The sequence below is a fragment of the Ipomoea triloba genome, chromosome 6, assembly GCF_003576645.1.
Source record: "Ipomoea triloba cultivar NCNSP0323 chromosome 6, ASM357664v1".
Lineage (NCBI taxonomy): Eukaryota > Viridiplantae > Streptophyta > Magnoliopsida > Solanales > Convolvulaceae > Ipomoea > Ipomoea triloba.
Genome location: NC_044921.1, coordinates 23,756,437 through 23,777,701, shown reverse-complemented (window position 1 = coordinate 23,777,701; position 21,265 = coordinate 23,756,437). Strand labels below are relative to the sequence as shown.

Sequence of the window (21,265 nt, the reverse complement as noted above, 5' to 3'; positions counted from 1 at the left end):
CCATCGCCCATGCCACCTGCCAATCGCCTCCACCAGTCGCAACTCGCAAGTCAATCTGGTTCTCTATATATCTGGTTATCAGAACTGAGGATGGCGTCTGGGAGCGAGAGATGGAGTCTCAAACCAGATCTGAGGATGGCGTATAGTCTGCGAGTGGAGATGACTCCGTAAAATGGAAAAGAAAGCACCTTATATCTCTCGCGGAACATCAAAATATTGAACTCTCAAATGTTAAGACTCAAAATAAGACAACATCCAATATGTGCATCTATTAGTTTCATTATATATGTGACAAAGAACAATCTCAAATGTGATATAAAACTTATGTGCACTTAAACTACATGTCCATTATTATTATTATTATTATTATTATTATTATTATTATGCATGAAACCAAGGAATTATCACTTTTTTATTATTATTTCCTAATAACATGACAAACAATTATTTAATGATTATAGTAGAGGCCAACATATTTTTTTTCTTATATTTTAATGGATCAAAGAACTGTGCGTTATTGGACAGGACTGTACGTGCCCGGCTGCCTGCCCGCCACCCTCCATCATTGTCCAATTACCCATTGTCCACTTTGGAAAATGACAGTTTTTGGCGGGAAACTTTGTCCCATTTTATACACATCAAAGCAAACAAATTCTGATCTGTATTTTTATAGGAATCATCCACTCTGTACAGTCTACTCATATACTTTGAATATGAGTTCTGCTACGTATACTCTACAATTCTACTCTCTCACTTTTATTCTATGATATGACAACCAATGATAAGATATTTTCATCATATAGGTCACAAGAAAACTGTCTATCAAGAATTTGTGAAAGAGAATAAGGAGTAAGAGTTCATATAGTATTTACTTTGAATATACAGATTTCAAAGTGGGATGAGGTAAGAAATGAAATTGTTTTCACGATCCCCATTCTAATAGGAACAGAGAATCAGAGATAGAGATGGCAATAGGTAGTTGTATATATTTCCCACCGAGATTAGGAACATCCCTTCTTGCCTTCAAAAATTTCGAAGTAGGGATAAGAATTGAAGAAAATTTTCAATTCCCCAATGAGGATAGGGATGGGGTCGTGGACTTATGGTGACAAGGAATATACTCCCAGCCCTCGCCCTATTGTCATTCATAGGATGAGGGTGCTAAAAGTTCTATTCTTGTTAGACTAGAGAAAAAATGAGTAATAAACTTAAAATAATAAATCGAGTGAGCAGATTTCCATCAAACCCCTCATAATTCTAATATAATACTCCGTATATCTTAGATCATAATATATAAATCACACACTATAATGTGTGTAGAAAAAAGAAGGGCTTTCCAAAGATGCATAAAACTTTCACAAGATTGTAGAAAGAAGTAAACTAGTAACAAATTGTCAACTATTGAAGGTGAGACAGATACAAATCAATCTTGAATCATATCTAATATTCAATAGTTATGTGAAGAAGTAATCAAAGATTTATACACAGACAACTACCAATATAAATAACACAATGCATCCTGGGCAATGTTTGGTCTTGCTCAAGAGGAGCTAAAAATGCCAGTGCTAACTGGCACAAAAACATTAACATATGACCATATCAATAACTCCATTCTGGTTATACATCTGTGTCAACACAGGATGTACAAATCTGTGTCATTCATCACTAAACTCTGTCTCCTACTCTTCTCGAGCTCATATGAGTCAAATGCAGTGTTACGGTAGTCATTCCTCACTTCCGCACATCATGCTTACTTAACTAGTCCCAAAGTTTCTTTTTTCTTTTTTCTTTTTCCCTGTTTTTTGTTCTTTTTTTTTTTTTTTTTGTTTTTTTTTGGGGGGGGGGGGGGTTGTTATTCTATAATAGGGCACTCATATATCTCTACTGTAGTGTAGAGTTGTAATATCTATCTATATCTATGTTCACACTCTCATTAAATATGTATATATATGGTCATAGATGCTGAATACTGATAAATTAGAAAGGGAGGAAGCAGAAGTACTTCTTAAACTTCTTCTTTCTGTGCCTGCTGGAAGAAGCAGTAGATGAGTCTTCATTTCCAGATTCAGGCTTTGGCCTCTTGACATTTGGATCCTTGAGAACTTTATCGGAAGATTTTGCTTTGGTGGATGAAGTTGGTCGAGTCTGAACTTCTGGTTCATTTGTACCAGTCCCGGTAATCATCAATTCTGTGAATAAACAGTTCAAAGTTTGTTCAGTGTGAATGAAAAGCTGATAATTTGGAAATGAATACATTTCCCTTGAAAGGTCAAAGCAATGATCATAGAAGAGGTACATTATGATATACCTGATGTAGCAGGCGGCAATATCACTTCATTTGGTCTCCCGGATCCCATGTAATTGCAATGGAAGCCCGAACCCTTAGCCTGCGGATCATGATTTTTCTCATCATCCAGGTAGTTTAGCAGGGCAAAAAATTCATCAGATTTCCGATGACTGGAATTTGCTGAACTGGAAGAATGGGATGCAAATTCTCCAAGATCATTTAGTTCCAGGTAGTCGCCTCTTGAAATGGTATCAGCAACATCTACACCAAGGGGGCTTTCAGGTTTTTCAACCACAGGGGATTCGCTAATGTCTTTGTCAAGATCAGCCAATTCCAAGAAGCCATCATACAAAACATCTTGGTCAGATGGATGCTCAACCCTGTAGGTTTCTGGTGACTGTCTAATGTCTCCTTCAAGATCATTCAATTCCATGAAATCATCGGTTGAAACATAATCACTTTCAGTTCTGTGAACCTCAGGCAACCTAGTGCTGATAGTGTTGCTCCCCGTCTACAAACAGAGAATAGCCTTTGAAAATTTAAAGATAGATCCTAATACATAAAGTAGGAAAAAAAAAATACAACATCATTTAGTGCTTTGACAACAAACTATAATACCTACAAATTTGGTCATATAAGTGCAAGGAATGACTAACTAGAAACTTGTTATTTGATAGCACAATGCAATCAAGCAAGACAACTATATTTTTCCTTTATGCAAAGTGATTTGTAATGCTGCACATTGGATTCATACAGATTAATGTCACTTGCAAACAAGGTTGAAAACAACGCTAGGCGCCCAGGGGGAGACGATTTAGATTTTATTTTACTTAGTAATTACTTAATTAGTGAAGAAACTAAGATCTTCATTCTGCTTCTCCATTCTCGCGTTCCTCGCCAAACATAGCCTCCAACCAATCAGAACCAATCATCACCAAATCAGAGAATCAAACTCCAACCTCCAGATCTAAAATCCATCGTCGACTGGCGACCAGCTTTGAGGTAACCAGATCGGAAATCCATTGCCATCCATCGTCGACCGGCGACCTCCAACCTTTAACCTCAGCGACCGGCGTTCGGCTTCGCCACACAGCCTTCGTCTCTCTCGTTGCCTGCTTTCTTCTTTCCGGCGAAAGAAAAAAAAAAAAGGGGGGGGGGGGAGGGGCTGAGAAGGGGCGGCCGGCCGCGGAGGAGGCCGATTCTGGCCTTCCTTGACGCAGCGCCTACACACGATTTTTACAACACTACTTGCAAATTTGATTTGAAATCTCATCAATCATATCATATATTAGATCTCAGTCAGATAAGTAATTGTTTTTATCATTGCCTGTAGTAAACCTAGACCCGATATGTGCAGTTTCTAACAAGAAAAACGAAAATAATTGTAGGGAAGGGGGCGGGGGTGTTAAAAAGGGGGATCATCCGGCACTGACCTGAGATTCCATAGAGGAACTTCTGCCTGAAGTACTGGTAGCGTTAGGAACAACTGACGGAACCAGATTGGAGAAACTCCCACTAGCTTTGATAACCCTACACAGCACTCTAGACTGCTGCAATATAATCACACAGACGGGCTTGATTGGCTGGTTGGTCAAAACAATAACTAATACAGAAACGCGGAAAAAGCATATATAGTGTCAATAAATACCTTCTGGAAGTCTTTGTGTTCTCCCTTTCGGGTTATGCTGTACTCTTGCATACCCCACTCAGTTTTCAATCCATAAGGAGCACGGCCTTCGAAAAATTCCAGATTAGTTCTCCATCCCTTAATAACAGGATTTTCAAAGATCTCACAAGCATCCCCTTTCACAGTCCAGAATCCATCATCAGTCTCCTTTGGCCCAGTTGAGTTTACTAGGTACCATACATCAGCTGCATATATCACAAATCAATATAAACATAGCAACCACTACAAAATTTCTGACATATCAGAAAAATAGTTTTGTGATTTACAAAATTTCTGATACAAAATAGTTTTGCATAAATATATCACAAATCAATATAAAATTTGTAAATCACAAAACTATTTTTTTTTTTATCAGAAATTTAAAAACAAGTCTCATATAAAGGTAAACTCAAATCCAAAAAGGAACCTTGAACGAATTCGACATAAAAGATATGCAGACCATTACAGAGAGACTCACTAAAATCACAAAACTATTCAAGATCATTTATCGGAGTCTTTAAGATCTATACTCACGAGGCAAATGCTGAGGCCGATTTTGGTATGGGTTTACATAATCAAGCACAGTATCCGGGGCACGGGATCCACACATCAATTTGTCAAGATGCAAAACGATGTCCTTCTCTGAACAACCCGGCCCAAGAGCACGAAGCGGCATGGGTGAAGGCGGACACATTGCTATCACCAAGATGAAGCAGACAAAATCTAGATCTAACCTCCCCCTGATAGATCAAAAAGAGGTATTCAAATATATATAGCACAAAATATCCCTGATATAGAAAAAAATAAATAAGAAGGAAAAATCAAACTCCAATTTAGTACATCCTGAATTGGTAACAGATTGTATCATATGAAGCATCAATAATTCAGATTCCTAGTAAATTTAGTAAATCCAACTACATATGCCTTGTTTGGTTTCAATAGGAATATCATAAACACATCAAAATCTAGGGATATTACACCCAATGATCAACAACATGTCAATATCTAAAAACCAAAACATCCTTTATTGTCTTTCCTTTACACCAAAGCAGGAATAATGCTGAAACCTACAACAGCATGACCCATTGACTCAGTCATTACTTGAAAAAAACCAACAAATTGGTACACAAATTCAATACTTCATCATGTTTGGATCCAATTTCAGCAATTTATTCACAGAAATGAATGAAACCCATCAGCCACTTCCACATAATGGATCATCCGGTTTCATCAAAACAGAATGAAATTAAGAAATAGGTTTCAGCCACAACCAAAAATCAACAAAGAGTGAAAGACATCCACACCAAAAGGCCGATGTAACAGAACAATAGGATTACACACAACAAAACAAAAGAGCAGCAGAACTTGATTCATGGAGAATATGGCACATATTCCTCAATAAAGACACGAAATTTACAGCAAAAACATATTGAAAATCAATTCAGAAAGAACCACACAAGAATCAGAGGATCAAGCAAGCAATTATTGAAGCAATTGAACACAGCACCTAGCATCAAACGTCACTCATTATCCACAACAACGAGGAATTAAGTAAAAGGGAAAAGTTAAAAGCAAGGGAATATTTTCGGAAGAACATTCAAACCTTTGCTGGACTGATTTTCTCCTCCACCTTCTCTCTCTATCCTCACTTTCTCTCTAAACCCCACTTCACTTGCTTAGCCGTGTGAGCTATGAGGGCTTTATATAGAGGAAGAACAAACAGTCTTCGCATTCGTCGTTAGGATGTTTTAGTGTCAGACGGGGCCGTTAAATCGTTAATTTACCAACTGTTCACCATTTTACATCATTTTAACGAAAACATAATTTCTTTTTGATACATTAGGGATCACACGTTAAGTTACACTAATGTTAAGTCTCTACTCCTATTCAAATACGGTAGAATAGATAAATTGAAAGCTCACCTTTATACTCTGAAATCTCCTTTGATTGATCAAGATCTCTCAATCTAACTTGCTCAAGAGTCAACGAAAGAGGTAAATTACAAATCGCTCTGTTAATCTCCAATTCCAACCTTTGCACATACATTTTGGACATAAATCGTTTCCAATCTGCTCTTGTTGATCAAAATCTTCCAAGGCCATAAGCCCATAATCCTGATAAAGAAACACTAGAAGAGATAAATCACTAATCGTTTTGTCAATTTTTAATTTTTACCCTTATTTATACACTATGCATAAGTGATTTTTTTTTTTATCTGTCAAAATCTCCTAACCCTAAGTGAAAACAAGACAAAATTCATACAAGAATATGCTTGTAGAGGCGTAGAGCTGTGGGAGCTATGGCGGTGAGCCACGTGGCGGTGCTATTTATTTGTCGGATTATATGCAATTTGCGACGGTGGGCCCACTTGGTCGTGAATCCGACTCATCGGAATCGGGACGGACCGCCTGGCCGTGTCCCGGGTTTTCTTGTATGGATAGAAACGGAGTTACTGTGTGACGCAATCTTGCATACGACAGCACGATGAACTGACGAGCCGTGGAAGTTGAAACCCTCTTTTAAATAAAATAAAATGATGAATTAAATCGTGGCGGATAAATCAACACGATGAAATGAATGATAAAGCGCGCACACAAAAACATTGAAATTACATAGCATTCGCCATACATTTATCTTGTTCAAAACTTCTTATACGTCATTTGAATAATGAATTTTTGTACACATATATGCATGTACATCAATAATGTTTGACAGGCAATTCTAATCAAATTAATCAAACTAGTATTTTCACCCGTGCGTTGCACGGAATGAATTTGTTATAATATTTTAAGAAATATTTGAATCGATATACAATTATATAAAATTATAAATTATAACATCGAATATGAGTATGAATAAGTGTATAAATGCAATTATAGTATGAGTCTTCCTTGCATGCAACAAATATCACAAAAATTCAGTGTTCTAAAATAAGTGTATAAATGCAATAGGTAGATAATTTACATTATTGCATCATATTCATTAATTTAATTACTTGTCGGTTAGTTATTGCAAGATCTTGAGGTACACTTATATTTTGATATTCAGTAAGTATAACTATATTAGAGAAAAATTTACATGGGAGTAATGGGATAATCAGTTGAGTAATTGTTGGTTGACCGTAGAGCGTTGTGTTGGAGGAGGAAGATGATATATAGTGAAGATGATATTGCCCTTCACTATATATCGTTTTTTTCCTTCAACACGTTGATATTCTCTGTACAAATAACTGTTGGAAAAAAATTAGCATAAAATGGCATTTTACTGGCAATATTGTGGTACAAATATATGTGGGGTCCACTTTCTTCGTAGTTAGACGAAAAGATTGATATATTGTACGCTCAAAACTGATAATGGGTGAATGAGAAATTGGTTCTCAAAGTTGACCCATTTGAGTTAGAAAAATATAGAGAAAAACCTTTCAAGTAACTTTTGTCCCACATTGGTTTGAGAAGTGGTTTGCACCACAACTCATACAAGAGTTTTTCTAAGGCTTATTGAATTTTATAGCATAGAGACTCTCTCTCGCGCGCAGGGGGTGCAAATGAAATCCCAAAATGAACTTAAAAAGGCTTGACTCGTGCGCCGACACCTGCATGCACGAATGTCGTTCAGAAAATTGGTTGGCCTTGCAGGTTGAATTATGCCAAATTTTCATATTTTTTACAACATTACGCAAACCATAATATCATAGGTCTGTTTTGGGCGATAAGTTAAAACTGAAGATATTGTTTTTATTAATAGTATAGATTGCATTGCAGAGAAATATATATACTGAATTATTACCATTAGTAATTATAGTCTAGAATTGTATTACGAATAGGAACGTAGGGAAGAATATATTTTATTAGGAATTCTATTTTAATTTACAATTGTATTAGAGATAGGAACTGTATTACCATATTTTATAATATTACGCAAACCATAATATTATAGGTCTGTTTTGGGCGGGAAGTTAAAACTGAGGATATTGTTTTTATTAATAGTATAGATTGCATTGCAGAGAAATATATATACTGAATTATTATAATTAGTAATTCTAGTCTAGAATTGTATTACGAATAGGAACGTAGGGAAGAATATATTTTATTAGGAATTCTATTTTAATTTACAATTGTATTAGGGATAGGAATTGTATTACCATATTTTACAATATTACGCAAACCATAATATTATAGGTCTGTTTTGGGCGGGAAGTTAAAACTGAGGATATTGTTTTTATTAATAGTATAGATTGCATTGCAGAGAAATATATATACTGAATTATTACCATTAGTAATTATAGTCTAGAATTGTATTACGAATATGAACGTAGGAAAGAATATATTTTATTAGGAATTCTATTTTAATTTACAATTGTATTAGGGATAGGAATTGTATTACCATATTTTACAATATTACGCACACCAAAATATTATAGGTCTGTTTTGGCGGGAAATTAAAACTGATGATATTGTTTTTATTAATAGTATAGATTGCATTGCAGAGAAATATATATACTGAATTATTACCATTAGTAATTCTAGTCTAGAATTGTATTACGAATAGGAACGTTGGGAAGAATATATATTTTATTAGGAATTCTATTTTAATTTACAATTGTATTATGGATAGGAATTGTATTATCATATTTTACAATATTACGCAAACCATAATATTATAGGTTTGTTTTGGGCGTGAAGTTAAAACTGAGGATATTTTTTTATTAATTGTATAGATTGCATTGCAGAGAAATATATATACTGAATTATTACCATTAGTAATTATAGTCTAGAATTGTATTACGAATATGAACGTAGGGAAAAATATATATTTTATTAGGAATTATATTTTAATTTACAATTGTATTATGGATAGGAATTGTATTACCATATTTTACAATATTACGCAAACCATAATATTATAGGTTTGTTTTGGGCGGGAAGTTAAAACTGAGGATATTGTTTTTATTAATAGTATAGATTGCATTGCAGAGAAATATATATACTGAATTATTACCATTAGTAATTATAGTCTATAATTGTATTACGAATAGAAACGTAGGGAAGAATATATATTTTATTAGGAATTCTATTTTAATTTACAATTGTATTAGGGATAGGAATTGTATTACCATATTTTACAATATTACGCAAACCATAATATTATAGGTCTGTTTTGGGCGGGAAGTTAAAACTGAGGATATTGTTTTTATTAATAGTATAGATTGCATTGCAGAGAAATATATATACTGAATTATTACCATTAGTAATTCTAGTCTAGAATTGTATTACGAATAGGAACGTAGGAAATAATATATTTTATTAGGAATTCTATTTTAATTTACAATTGTATTAGGGATAGGAATTGTATTACCATATTTTACAATATTACGCAAACTATAATATTATAGGTATGTTTTGGGCGGGAAGTTAAAACTGAGGATATTGTTTTTATTAATAGTATAGATAGATTGCATTGCAGAGAAATATATATACTGAATTATTACCATTAGTAATTCTAGTCTAGAATTGTATTACGAATAGGAACGTTGGGAAGAATATATATTTTATTAGGAATTCTATTTTAATTTACAATTGTATTAGGGATAGGAATTGTATTACCATATTTTACAATATTACGCAAACCATAATATTATAGGTCTGTTTTGGGCGGTAAGTTAAAACTGATGATATTGTTTTTATTAATAGTATAGATAATTAACTTAGTAATCATAAGATTTTAAATTTGACTTTTCGTAAAAATTATCTATTGATCTTCTTCATTTGATAAAGTCATCTATGTGCAATTTAAGTTTAATTTTTCTCATTGTGGTATTTTATTGACTAAAGTCACAAGCAAACTATACCTATAGTGCACATTTAGTAGTTGCGGACATTTTTATGAATCAAAGAATCAAATATTGATATATATTACTCTTAAGTTTACTAATAACAATTTAATTTGTTTACTAACTAGACTTATTTATTGACCTTCTTGGTTTGAGCCGGTCAGTATTAGTTTACCTGATTGTGGAAGCTAGAGTCACATAACAATTACATAGTGAATATCATTATATAGTGATTGCAAATTTCTCGTTTCTCGTCTCACTCAAATAATAATAATAAAAAAGTGAGAAATATATATATAACAATTGAGATACCAAAGTTAAAGTTAACTCTTTAATTAATTGAAGCTGAAGTTTCATTAAATGTTACATACAAAATTTCCTATTCAACATGGCTTTAATTACAAAACTTTCTTATATAAGCTATATAAATAGCACAATGGGGTAACTTTTAGATGGTGTTTGGTTTTAATATTTAAATAAGAATCAGTATCAAATACTTAGTAATCAAAATAAATTTTAGTAAAAGTCGCTACTTCTTTGGTAATAAATTGAAAGTAATTAGGAATCAAAATTTAAATAAATGTAACTTATATATTTTAAACTCCTGCTCTTTATTTGTTGCTATAATGAGAAGTCTCATCGACAATATATTTGATTTATGAAAAAATTTACAATTGGTATCTGAAAGTGCACATTTGATGCACAAGGAGGTAAATCAACATAGAATGCATATAATTGAGCGGTTCAAACTAAATGGTCCAATAAACAACTCAAATGGAAAGTCAAACTTCGAACCGTACGTATTGTTACAAAGTCAAGTGTCCAACCAATTTGGTTGGGGTTACACCCTCATCGACCACCTTTACTAATTGAGAAAAGTTTATCATCGTGCTCAGGAACAACAAGAACAAATCAAAAAGGGATGTCCAACAATAAATTAAACAAAACAAAGAAGTCATCGCAAGATACATTCTCGACAACAATATACGAAATGAGAATTGTTTATCATTTTGTATTTATATGAGCAAAAATAGGATAATCAAATCCAATAATAAACTTAAAATTGTATGTAAATTAAACACTCATTTAAAAACAATGACACAAAAGCCAAAACATTATAGGTAGAACCTCCATATATGTGATCTAACAAGTCATCATGTTATTTCCAAAAAAAAAAAAAACAAGTCATCATGTTGAAAAGAAACTTCAAAATGATTTGATAAAATGAATCGTTTACTTTATGTAGTCTTTATGGTAAAGGGGAATAGAGTATTTTGGATGAGGTAAACAATGCCAAAACCTTAGCTAGAACATTCTAGGCGACTCTAGTAGTCTAAGCACTAAACATGACATATATAGCGTCATAGCAACATGAAGCGTCATAGGAAAAAGGGTAAAAGTGTCAATGAGGTGGATGACCTTTTCTTGTTTTGCCTTCACCAATAAATGCGAATAAAGAAATCAAAGTTGATTGGTTCTTAGCTATGCACGTACTAATCCATTCAAGAATCTCACATTGATTAGTGACTAAACCTAACCTAATCCCAGATTATTTATTTATTTATTTATTATTCTTAACAGTTAACACATTCAATTTAAGAATGGTCAGCCTGTTAGAATATTGCGACATAATTGGATGTCTTGTTTGTATATCACTCTCCGTTAGATAAAAAATCTCACCAAATAAATTATTAAAAAAAAAAATAGATGTGTTTAGTGCATTGTGTAATAAGAAGTTTGGCTTATAACATTTCAGTAAACTCGATCCCACACAGACCCCTCACTTTTAGGTTGTTTGTCTTATAACATTTTAGTAAACTCGAACCCACATAGACCCTTCACTTTGAGAGGTTGTTTAATTTGGCTTATAACGTTTCAGTAAACTCGATCCCATACAGACCTATCACTTTGAGATATGCCGTTAGTAACACTCGATCCCTGGTCGCTCTTTCTTCCCAAACTTCACCCTTGTGAGTCGGTGACAAACTGAGCTGCTTACGTAGACCTTAATTATTTTTTAATAAAAGAGATAGGAGACCCTAGGGACGAATAAATTAAATCACTCAAAACTCACACATCCATAACATTCTAAATATATAAGCAAGAGACTCGTTTATCTCCTCGAGTCTTTAACCGGCTATAATTTATAGCATCATTTTAATCATTTAAACAACAACTTATAATTCCTGGTACCACTGCTCGAAAACTCAACGGATTAAATCCATCTCGTATGATTGTTTAATATTCTTAACACGTTCATTTGAGGAATGGCGCATGATCAATATAATTAGTTATCCATTGTGGTAGCCCCTTTTTGGTACACTTGATTGATACTTTCCGCACTAAAACCAACATTTTGTAAAATCCTTTTGTTTTTTGAACATTTTGTAAAATCCTATGCCCCACAAGTCTTTGTTTGGTAGGTCCCATTAGTGCCAATATTAGTGCCATGTAGTCCACATTCTGACGGTACATGCAACGAGGTAAACGAAGCAAAATGAACCGTCATGTGGTTACAATTTGTTTGAGTTATAATATTTGGAGAAATGCATTTGTCTAAATAATTAAATATTAATAAGCAATTTATTATGAAATTGAGGTTTAATACTTGTATAATTCATTCACACTATCATTTTTCTTTTGAATACAACTAACTCTATTACATTGTACATTACACTATAATTAAATAACATAATTTCATTAGAAATACATGTCTGACACTGAATACAAAAGTCATTTGACTCAATATGAAGAAGTGGAGCAAGTGTATACATCATATCATATATATTATTATGCATAATTGCATATTATATCATGCCACCAGTCTTCCTCGAATGAAGTTAGAATTGAAGATACGTTATTCAAAATATATATAAATAGCGAGTTTCAAGAGTCTAACATGGTAGAAATCAACGACTCGGTATGAAAAAAGTATAGCAAGTGTGTATCAATTTGTACATATTGCATAATTCTACTGGCCTTCCTTAGTTGAAGTTAGAATTGAAGACAAACTATACAAATATATAATAACAGATTTTAAAACCTAATATAATAATTTCTCACAAATATACATTAAAAAGGTTAAATTCTACCGCCTTTACACAATATTAATATTTAATATATACATTTTTTTTTGAAAATATATTTAATATATACATTAAAAAACCTTTAACGAGTTATAGTTTATGCCATGCATCTATCTCAAATATTTAAACTAGAGCTCGGTCTAATCAAATCAGTACCAAAACTTAACACTATTAGCTTGATTACAAAACTCAATATACCCAATCCATCTTATATATATGATTGTTCAACATTCTCAAGACATTCATTTTAAGAATGGTCACCATGATCAATATAATTAGTTAGCCATACCCTTTTTGGTACACTTGGTGGATACTTTCCAAGTTTCAACACTAAACCCAAGATCTCTCTAAAATCCTGTGCCTCATAAGTCTTTGTTTGGTAGGTCCCATATATAACTTTATAATATGCTATATCTTAGTGGCCTAGTCCATATTTGTTGGTACCTCCAATCCAAACCGCAATTAAAACATTATCACCATTGGATTGGATTGTAGATATAGTCATTGTCTGGATGAGGCAATCATGGTCACAACTTTTTGTGTCAATTTGTCAAGAATTATGTGTGTGACTATATTTAGTCACGCCCATGTATTAGCAAGGCGGCCACCACAAAGGAAAGGAAGGAAACCTCTGCACGTTAATGGGAATTTGCCCTTCAACGTCATGCAATTTAATATATGGTTGGTGAAATATTTTAATAAAATATCAATAAATGATTAAAACAAACATAAAATAATATGGAACGTCTATCCTGTGCATCGACAACAATGTTTGATATAAAACGCATTTGATGGAACTTGATGTGGTAAGTACACCCAGGTATATGGATAAGTATAGGTAGGCGGGTTTGGCAAGTATAATTTCATGGATCCGCTTGTTGGTTTAAGTGGTTATTGAGCTCGGAAAAAGTGATTATGAGTTGGAGAGTCCCGATGAGCTGACTATGGTTAGAAGATAATGCCGCCCAAAAAAGTCCCCGCCTTCATGTAATAAATGCGTTTCTTTACCGGTGGTGAGAAGGGACACATGCCGAGATCTCGGCATGTGTGGGCTCGGGAAAAGTGATTATGAATTGGAAAGTCCCGAGCTGACTATAGTTAGAAGATAATGCTCCCCAAAAAAGTCTCTGCCTTCATGTAATAAATGCGCTTATTTACCGGTGGTGAGAAGGGACACATGCCGAGATCTCGGCATGTGTGAGCTCGGAAAAAGTGATTATGAGTTGGAGAGTCACGAGCTAACTATGGTTAGAAGATAATGCCCCCCAAAAAGTCTCCGCCTTCATGTAATAAATGCGTTTATTTACGGGTGGCGAGAAGGGACACATACCGAGATCTCGGCATGATTGACACGTGTTATGCACGTAATCAGCTGATTCAACAGTGACGAAGTAATGAAACAAAATTATATCTCCAATACGATGCTCAACAAGACCATTGTCAAGTGGATCAAACAAATGGTATGATAGTCAACTTCTTCTAAAAATGACATTTATGATCATGCCTTAATTGGACCTACATGCTTGGAAAATATTTTCAATGTTCAATATCATATCTCTAATAGCCACCTAAGTATTGAGTCTATACAATTTTGTATATAAATCTTACATGTGTTTATAATAATTAAATATAAAATTTTAAATGATCCAAGTACAAAAAAACACTCGAGAAATTCTATGACTAACCAAATAGTCTCCTATTTGTCAATTGATCACAAAGACATTGACACTATATATGTTCATAAAAAAATATAAAATTGTTAAAAATGATTTGTAGTCATTTTTTTTTCTTCAAAATTTTAAGCAATATGAGATTTCAAATAATGTAACAAGTGTGTTTCAAAAAAAAAAAAAAAATTGTAATAAGTGAAACCAAACACACTCAAAAGGAATTTTTCATTTGTTTGCATAAGGATGGTTTAATACTTTAATTGGACTTCATTTATAATTAACATAAATTTGGGGTCACATTTAAATATTTACAAATTAGACAGCTGTTTCTTCCCGGCGGAGCCGTCAGGTCAGGCGATCACTTCCGGTCCAACCCTAAATCAGTGGTTCCGGCATGGAGGACGACCAGCTATCATCATTCCTGAAATCCGGCGTTTACCGGCTTCAAAGCGCAAATGCCTTCTTCATCGATCCTGTTCGAGTCGTAAACCGGTCGTACACGAGGTATAGGGTTTCACCTTCTGCTTACTACTCTCGTTTCTTCGAGTCTACCGAGAAGCTCGAGACCTCCGCAGAATCTCGAAAGCGGAAACGCAAAGAGAAGAAGACTATCTCTCTCAATGAACGGGAAAAAGTCGCCGAACAACGTCATCAGGTAGTGATTGTTTTACTCCTTCTAAACATACATGCGAGAGTGTATGCACAGATGCGTATGAATATATGTATGTATATGTATTTGCCTAATTGCTTGAGTTTGTTAAAGGAGGTGAGGCCATTGCTGTTGAAGGCACACGGAGCTTTGCTTGGAGCCACTGAGCTTTTGAAAGTGGTGAGAAATTTGAGGTGCGAAGAATGTACGGACGAGGAACGTAGAGAATTGTCTCAGCAGAGCTGTGAGCTTTCCTTTGTGGATTTAGGGAGTGTCTGGCAAGCTCCACTTTATGAAATTGTTCTTAATTATCAGGAAGGAGATGCGCATATTGAAAATGAAGGTATGTTTGATACCAGTAATAGATTTCTGTGGTAGGATTAGGATATACTTATTTTGAGGATCTTATGGACCTAGCATATGCTGTTAATTCATGTAACTGAAACTCAGTCTGAAATTATGCACAAGCATTGTGTGTCACCACTAATGTGAGTTTTAAATAGAAAACATTATAGCTTTCAATGGGCTTTGTGTGTTAATAAGACTTCAACAACATATTCTCAGGTAGGATAATCTTTCTTAGTTTCTCATAACTCATTATCAAAATGAAGGCCTATTTGATACTAATAATAGATTTCAGTGGTAGAATATACTTATTTTGAGAATCTTATGGACCTAGCATATGTTAATTTAAGTAACTCAAACTCAGTTGGAAATTATGCACAGGCATTGTATGTTACCACTAATCCGTGTTTTAGATAGAAAACAGTATATATTTCAATGCGCTTTGAGTGTTAATAAGACTTCAACAACATATTCTCAAGTAGGATAATATTTTTTATTTTTTATTTTTTATTTGTTTCTCATTATCAATAACATAGCATAAGAATAAAAAGGTAAAACTTCAATTATTGGATGAGTGTGGTGAAGAACTTACTTGTACTTGACTCTCTGTATTTGATACCATATAGGATTAATGTAAAAAATGCAAGGTCTCTTTTGAAAATAATAACTTTGCTGCTTGATTTAACAGGATCTCGTCTTGGTGAAGATTTAAAGCAAGATGTGATTCCAGCCTTTGATAATCTTATTGTGAATAAAGGAAGTGGTGATGCAGAGGCTGAATTTTTGAACCACAAATATATTATTCCCAAGGAGAGTTGTTTCTACATGGTAAAGATAATCTCTTTTGAAGTTATTTAAATAGTTACTAGCATAGAATGTTAACTAGAGCAACTTGACTTCCTAAAGTTGCTACTTTAACCCCCCCCCCCCCCCCCACAAACCCCCCCAAAAAAATCTAATTAATTAATTAATTGTTGTATTGCAAATATTTAGTGATTTTAACACTCTTTCTATTTTCTTTTTTCCATTGTTTGATTGGCAGTCTGATGTGCGGAAAATTCACAACTTAATCCCTGGTAATTATTAATACTGTGTCTTTCTTTCTTTCATGCTTAGTTATGTATCTGGACATCTAAAGCTTGCTTATTTCTTTCTGCTCTGAGGTGCAATGCTATGGTATTTTGTAGGCTTTTCCAATTAAATTGCAGAATTTGTCTTTATTTCATTCTAAAGCTTTTTACTAATCCATTACCCTCACCATGATTAAACTTTCAGTTATGTCTTCTTGCAGCTGATTCAGATAGTGGCTTTAATATTATAGTCATTGATCCACCATGGGAAAACAGTAGTGCCCATCAGAAACAAAGGTATGATTTCACTTTAACTACCATTCTTTCTCACATCTGTAATGTAGTAGCATTTGGTGGCTTTATTGAGATTTCTGTATAGGATCCTCCATGGAGCCCTTTCTCTAAATCCTTCCAATGGAGAAGATATCTGTAATACAACCAGTCCTTTTAGTTTTGGGTTATTACTGAGCAAAATCCATCGTAGAGACAGCTACTATAACACTTATAATTTTAGGTTATGTTTGGTTATCGCTGTTGTTGAGTTCACTTTTAGTTTGTTTTCCTACAAAATATCAGGTACCAAACATTGCCCAACCGATTTTTCTTGTCTCTTCCCATCAAGCAACTTACTCATACTGCTGGAGCCTTGGTAGCCTTATGGGTTACCAACAAGGAAAAATTGCGGAGTTTTGTTGAGAAAGAATTATTTCCAGCATGGGGTGTAAAATATGTGACCAGCTTTTATTGGTTGAAGGTAATCTTTAACCTTAATTCTATGGCGATGGCCAGCTAACATTCTTTCTTTACTAATTAGTTTTGTTGAGTGATATAGGTGAAGGCAAATGGATCACTGATCAGTGAATTGGATCTCTTTCATCACAGGCCATATGAATGCCTTCTCCTGGGTTACTCTGATGGGAAGGTAGGCTTCTTCCAAGTTCCAAGTGCAGAATTTTAGATTATTTTCTTTTGCATTATCGAAGAGATATTCATCTCATCCATTGACCACGTGCTTGCAGGACAATACTTCTGATTTCTCAAAATTGAATGCCATACCTAATAATCAAGTCTTCATGAGTGTTCCTGGTGATTATTCAAGGAAGCCCCCAATTGGAGGTATGGAAACTGAAGGGGTTACCAAATTTTGGGCAATTAATGTCTTCATAAAATAAGTACAATTGAAATGAAAATATAAATCTGGAGGTTAGACAGAAAGGCATTTTATAATAGGACATGAGTAGATTTTGAGAAACATTAAAATTTCACCTAAAGACATTAAAGAGAAGAGCTCAAGGTGGTTGGGGTGTATTCTAAAGAAGTTTTGGTAATGCATAATTAGGAAAGAGTCTGCATTTATCGGTGGAAAGTGTAGAGGAAGAACACAACATAAAATGACTTTGAAGAATATAATACGTGTATGTCATAGCTCATAACCTTCAAAGTTGAGATGGTCTCCTGTGACTGTAACGAAGAGCTGATTCCTATATCTGAATGCGAAGGATTGGTTAAAGTTGAATTAAGATGATTCTGACGTGTTTCATTTTCCATATTGTAGTGGGTGATCGTATAGTTTAAGTGATTATAATGTTTTTATATTTTTCTTATAATTATTTTTTCATTTGCTGAATTCATTCTCCCTGTTCATTAGAGCTGCTGCTGGAGTATATGTCAGGGACCAAGCATGCCCATTGCATTGAACTATTCTCTAGAGAACTATCAGCTGGATGGACTTCTTGGGGAAATGAACCTCTTCATTTTCAAGCTTCAAAATATTTTGTGTCAAAGAATAGACAAATGAAGGCTCCAGATTCCGCATATAATTCCTTTACATGAAAATTGTCCTGGAAATATACCCCTTCAACTGTTCTTAAAATGTTACTGCATATGAACTGAGAGGTGAGAGCACAGTTGATTTTCTATCTTTTCTGAACTTTCAAAAATTTTACAATTTTCATTCAAATGTTCCAATGGATCTGACATATTTCAGTTATATTTCTTTTGTACATGCATCTGTTGCTTACTGCTCCTTCCACAGGCAGATTATGTGGTTGATAAGCACGTTTGATGCCCTTTGCAGTTTTGTATCCACATCCATCAGAAGGAATGCTAGATGCAATTGAGGGGTTATCTCGGCAGGTATTGATGTTTTAGAATCTTGTTTGAACATTTTTTTTCTTCTCTCTATGGATTTAGTACTCCGCTGTAAAACACAGATTGCAAACAATCATAATTCACAAGTTATAATTTTCCATTATTCATAATAGTGATAATTAATTAACCTTTACAAACCACCGAACCAGACAGAAATGGCCAAAATGACTTTAAAAAAATTAATCACTGGGCATAGCAGTGCAGAGTGCATGGTCCAGTGATCTTGTGTTCCTCTATAGGCTATAGCCAATATGGGCTGGTGCTGACCAAACCTGAATTTGAGTAGACGTGAATATGTTGTTGAGAGTGAACATATTCTTTATGGCTTGTATGATTTTTTTTTTTCACAATATATGAAACTTTTTGGGTGCATACCAATTTGCTTTGTTAGAAAAGGTCAAGAGCTTGTATTTGTGCAGGAACCAAATCACAAAGATCCCTGCAACCTAGTTGAGGGAATACCTAAAGTTGTTTGAAGGGCAATAGCTGGAGGATACTGGATAGATACATAGGACAGACATCCTCTCCTCGTGAGCTAGTCCGATGGTAAAAAAATTGCGAAGTTGATTGCAGAAACATTTTGAGCACGTTGGGTATTTCTTCTACTGAATAGATGCACGTTTCTTTGAATTTATTTATGACCAAACAAAAGCCTGTTTGCAAGAGAGTATTCTTTACGGTTGGACCAACTAACGGAGAGTCAAGTGAAATTTCAAAGAGTAAACTGATGAGGCCAAAGTGTTTGGAGAAATCCAACTTGATATTTGCTTTTATATTGTAAGCCACCACCGAAATCAAGTGGAGTGTTCCAATGTCCAAGGTGGCTGGCTATGTTATTATTATTTGTTAATCTCATTATCTGCCTTCTTTAGTTGAAATGTCTGACTTTCAGTTCTTCTCTTTTTTCAGCACGTCTACTACATCAAGCTGTAAAGGTTATTTCCGAAGATAATTTCTTTAAAAGTAAGAGATGATTACCATTCCTAATTTTCTTATTCTTCTACATGTTCGTTAAATCTTTGAATATTATGCAAATCTTCAAATTATTCTGTTAAAAATTCATTTTAAAATTATATCTTCAGAATTTCGGATTATGAATTGTGTATACTTTTGTTTTAATAATTGATGGGGCAATTTGAAGAAGCAAACAAGATACATATAGTCAATCATAGTTAAAGAACTATTCATGTGATGTGATGTGTCAGTTGTCGGGGCCCTCTGTGCAGACGTGGCGGACAGCAATTGGCCGGTTGACCAACCCCGTTATCGAGGCGGCAACACTGATCCAAAGTGCTGTAACCTCAGGCCGCAATTCTCTCATTTTTCCTTTTCCTTTTGTTAAATTATTGATCGAGTAAGATTCGATTTGCAGTGGCACTGTAGGCTGTGCCCCTCTCGCCTCACACCCCCTTCATCACTCATTCCCATAATTGTACCCTTAATTAATAACTTTATTTAATTTAAGAGAAAATGATATTTTTAAATACAATAATATAATCTCTCTCTCTCTCTCTCTTTTTCAATTACAAATGCATCTGTATCTTCTCATTCAATCACCTTTAAAGTGGGTAATTTTATTCAAATTCTATTGAACAATTAAGTATAACAAAATAGTTTGCAATCTTAAAATTAAAGGAAATTGCTTTCTATCTCTATAAAAAGCACACAATTTTTGACATATGTGACTTTTTAAATCTCAATTCATTGTAAATTGTTACATTAAGGAGTGACAAAAATGAACTAATTTTTGTTATGAACATCTAGAAATGTTATATTTTCATAAATTGAATAATTTGTGGTGCGTTTATAATTGAGGAGAATAATAAACCATGCCATTACAATCCATATGTCACAATGAGTGTGCGTTTTATTTTAAATTTATATTAAATTAAATAGCGGTTATAATAATTTGAACAAATTACTATAATCACTTTTTTTTTATTTAATGTCGAATATAGTAATTTTTTCATATTTAATTTTTAATTATTAACTTGTTCATACTTAATCCTTAAGCTTAAAATATTGAACAAATTTATTTTTAACATACAATATTAGGTAATCTTTATGATGATATTGATCTAGATTCGAGCTAGATCATGATAATTTCATTACAATATTAGTGTGATATTGCATTTTGCCCCCATAAAAAAATAACGACAAAGGAATAATAATTACAAGGGAGCGAGAATTGAAGTATTTTTGTTGAAAAGCATTATTGACCTATGTCTCTCTCTCCTCCACAGTCCACACATGTTAGTGTTCACACGCAGTGGCGATCAATCAAGAAAAAAGCAAAAGCGCGGCGGGGCAGTCAATCATTACTGGCACACCATACGTATGTATGCGTACACGTATAAACGTATACATACAGTACACAAACACTCTCCCCTTCATCAAAAAAGCTATAAAGCAAAGCACAAACACAGAGTCTGTGAGAGCGTATTTCTCGTGACGCCCCTGCAACGCAATATACGCTACCCCTACTTCATTATTTTAGAGAGAGAGAAAGAG

General features: G+C 33.9%; 2 protein-coding genes across 18 annotated transcripts; one reads left to right on the top strand and one right to left on the bottom strand.

Annotated features, from left to right (window-relative positions):
- Positions 1-1,366: 1,366 nt before the first annotated feature.
- Positions 1,367-5,682, bottom strand: LOC116022852 (NAC domain-containing protein 101-like). Of its 2 annotated transcripts, none has more exons than XM_031263738.1 (6): positions 5,557-5,682; positions 4,488-4,693; positions 3,936-4,159; positions 3,721-3,837; positions 2,309-2,798; positions 1,367-2,189 (listed from the first exon to the last, which is right to left on the bottom strand). In XM_031263738.1, exons 2-6 carry the CDS (start codon positions 4,645-4,647, stop codon positions 1,978-1,980), a joined length of 1,203 nt encoding a protein of 400 aa, XP_031119598.1. In that variant the 5' UTR covers positions 4,648-4,693; positions 5,557-5,682; the 3' UTR covers positions 1,367-1,977. The 2 variants fall into 2 exon arrangements, with proteins under 2 accessions (XP_031119598.1, XP_031119599.1); XM_031263739.1 differs by having other exon boundaries at positions 3,721-3,834.
- A 9,151-nt stretch (positions 5,683-14,833) lies between these two features.
- On the top strand, positions 14,834-21,264 carry LOC116022335 (methyltransferase-like protein 2). Of its 16 annotated transcripts, XM_031262999.1 has the most exons (14): positions 14,834-15,194; positions 15,303-15,531; positions 16,222-16,361; positions 16,576-16,609; positions 16,825-16,900; positions 17,180-17,357; positions 17,436-17,525; positions 17,623-17,719; positions 18,252-18,499; positions 18,639-18,739; positions 19,174-19,300; positions 19,407-19,574; positions 19,664-19,717; positions 19,960-20,246. In XM_031262999.1, the coding sequence occupies exons 1-9, from the start codon at positions 14,934-14,936 to the stop codon at positions 18,434-18,436; spliced, it is 1,290 nt and encodes a 429-aa protein (XP_031118859.1). In that variant the 5' UTR covers positions 14,834-14,933; the 3' UTR covers positions 18,437-18,499; positions 18,639-18,739; positions 19,174-19,300; positions 19,407-19,574; positions 19,664-19,717; positions 19,960-20,246. The 16 variants fall into 16 exon arrangements, with proteins under 16 accessions (XP_031118859.1, XP_031118866.1, XP_031118855.1 ...); XM_031263006.1 differs by lacking the exons at positions 19,407-19,574; positions 19,960-20,246 and adding an exon at positions 20,998-21,264; XM_031262995.1 differs by lacking the exon at positions 19,960-20,246 and adding an exon at positions 20,998-21,264 and having other exon boundaries at positions 19,174-19,574.
- Position 21,265: the final 1 nt, after the last annotated feature.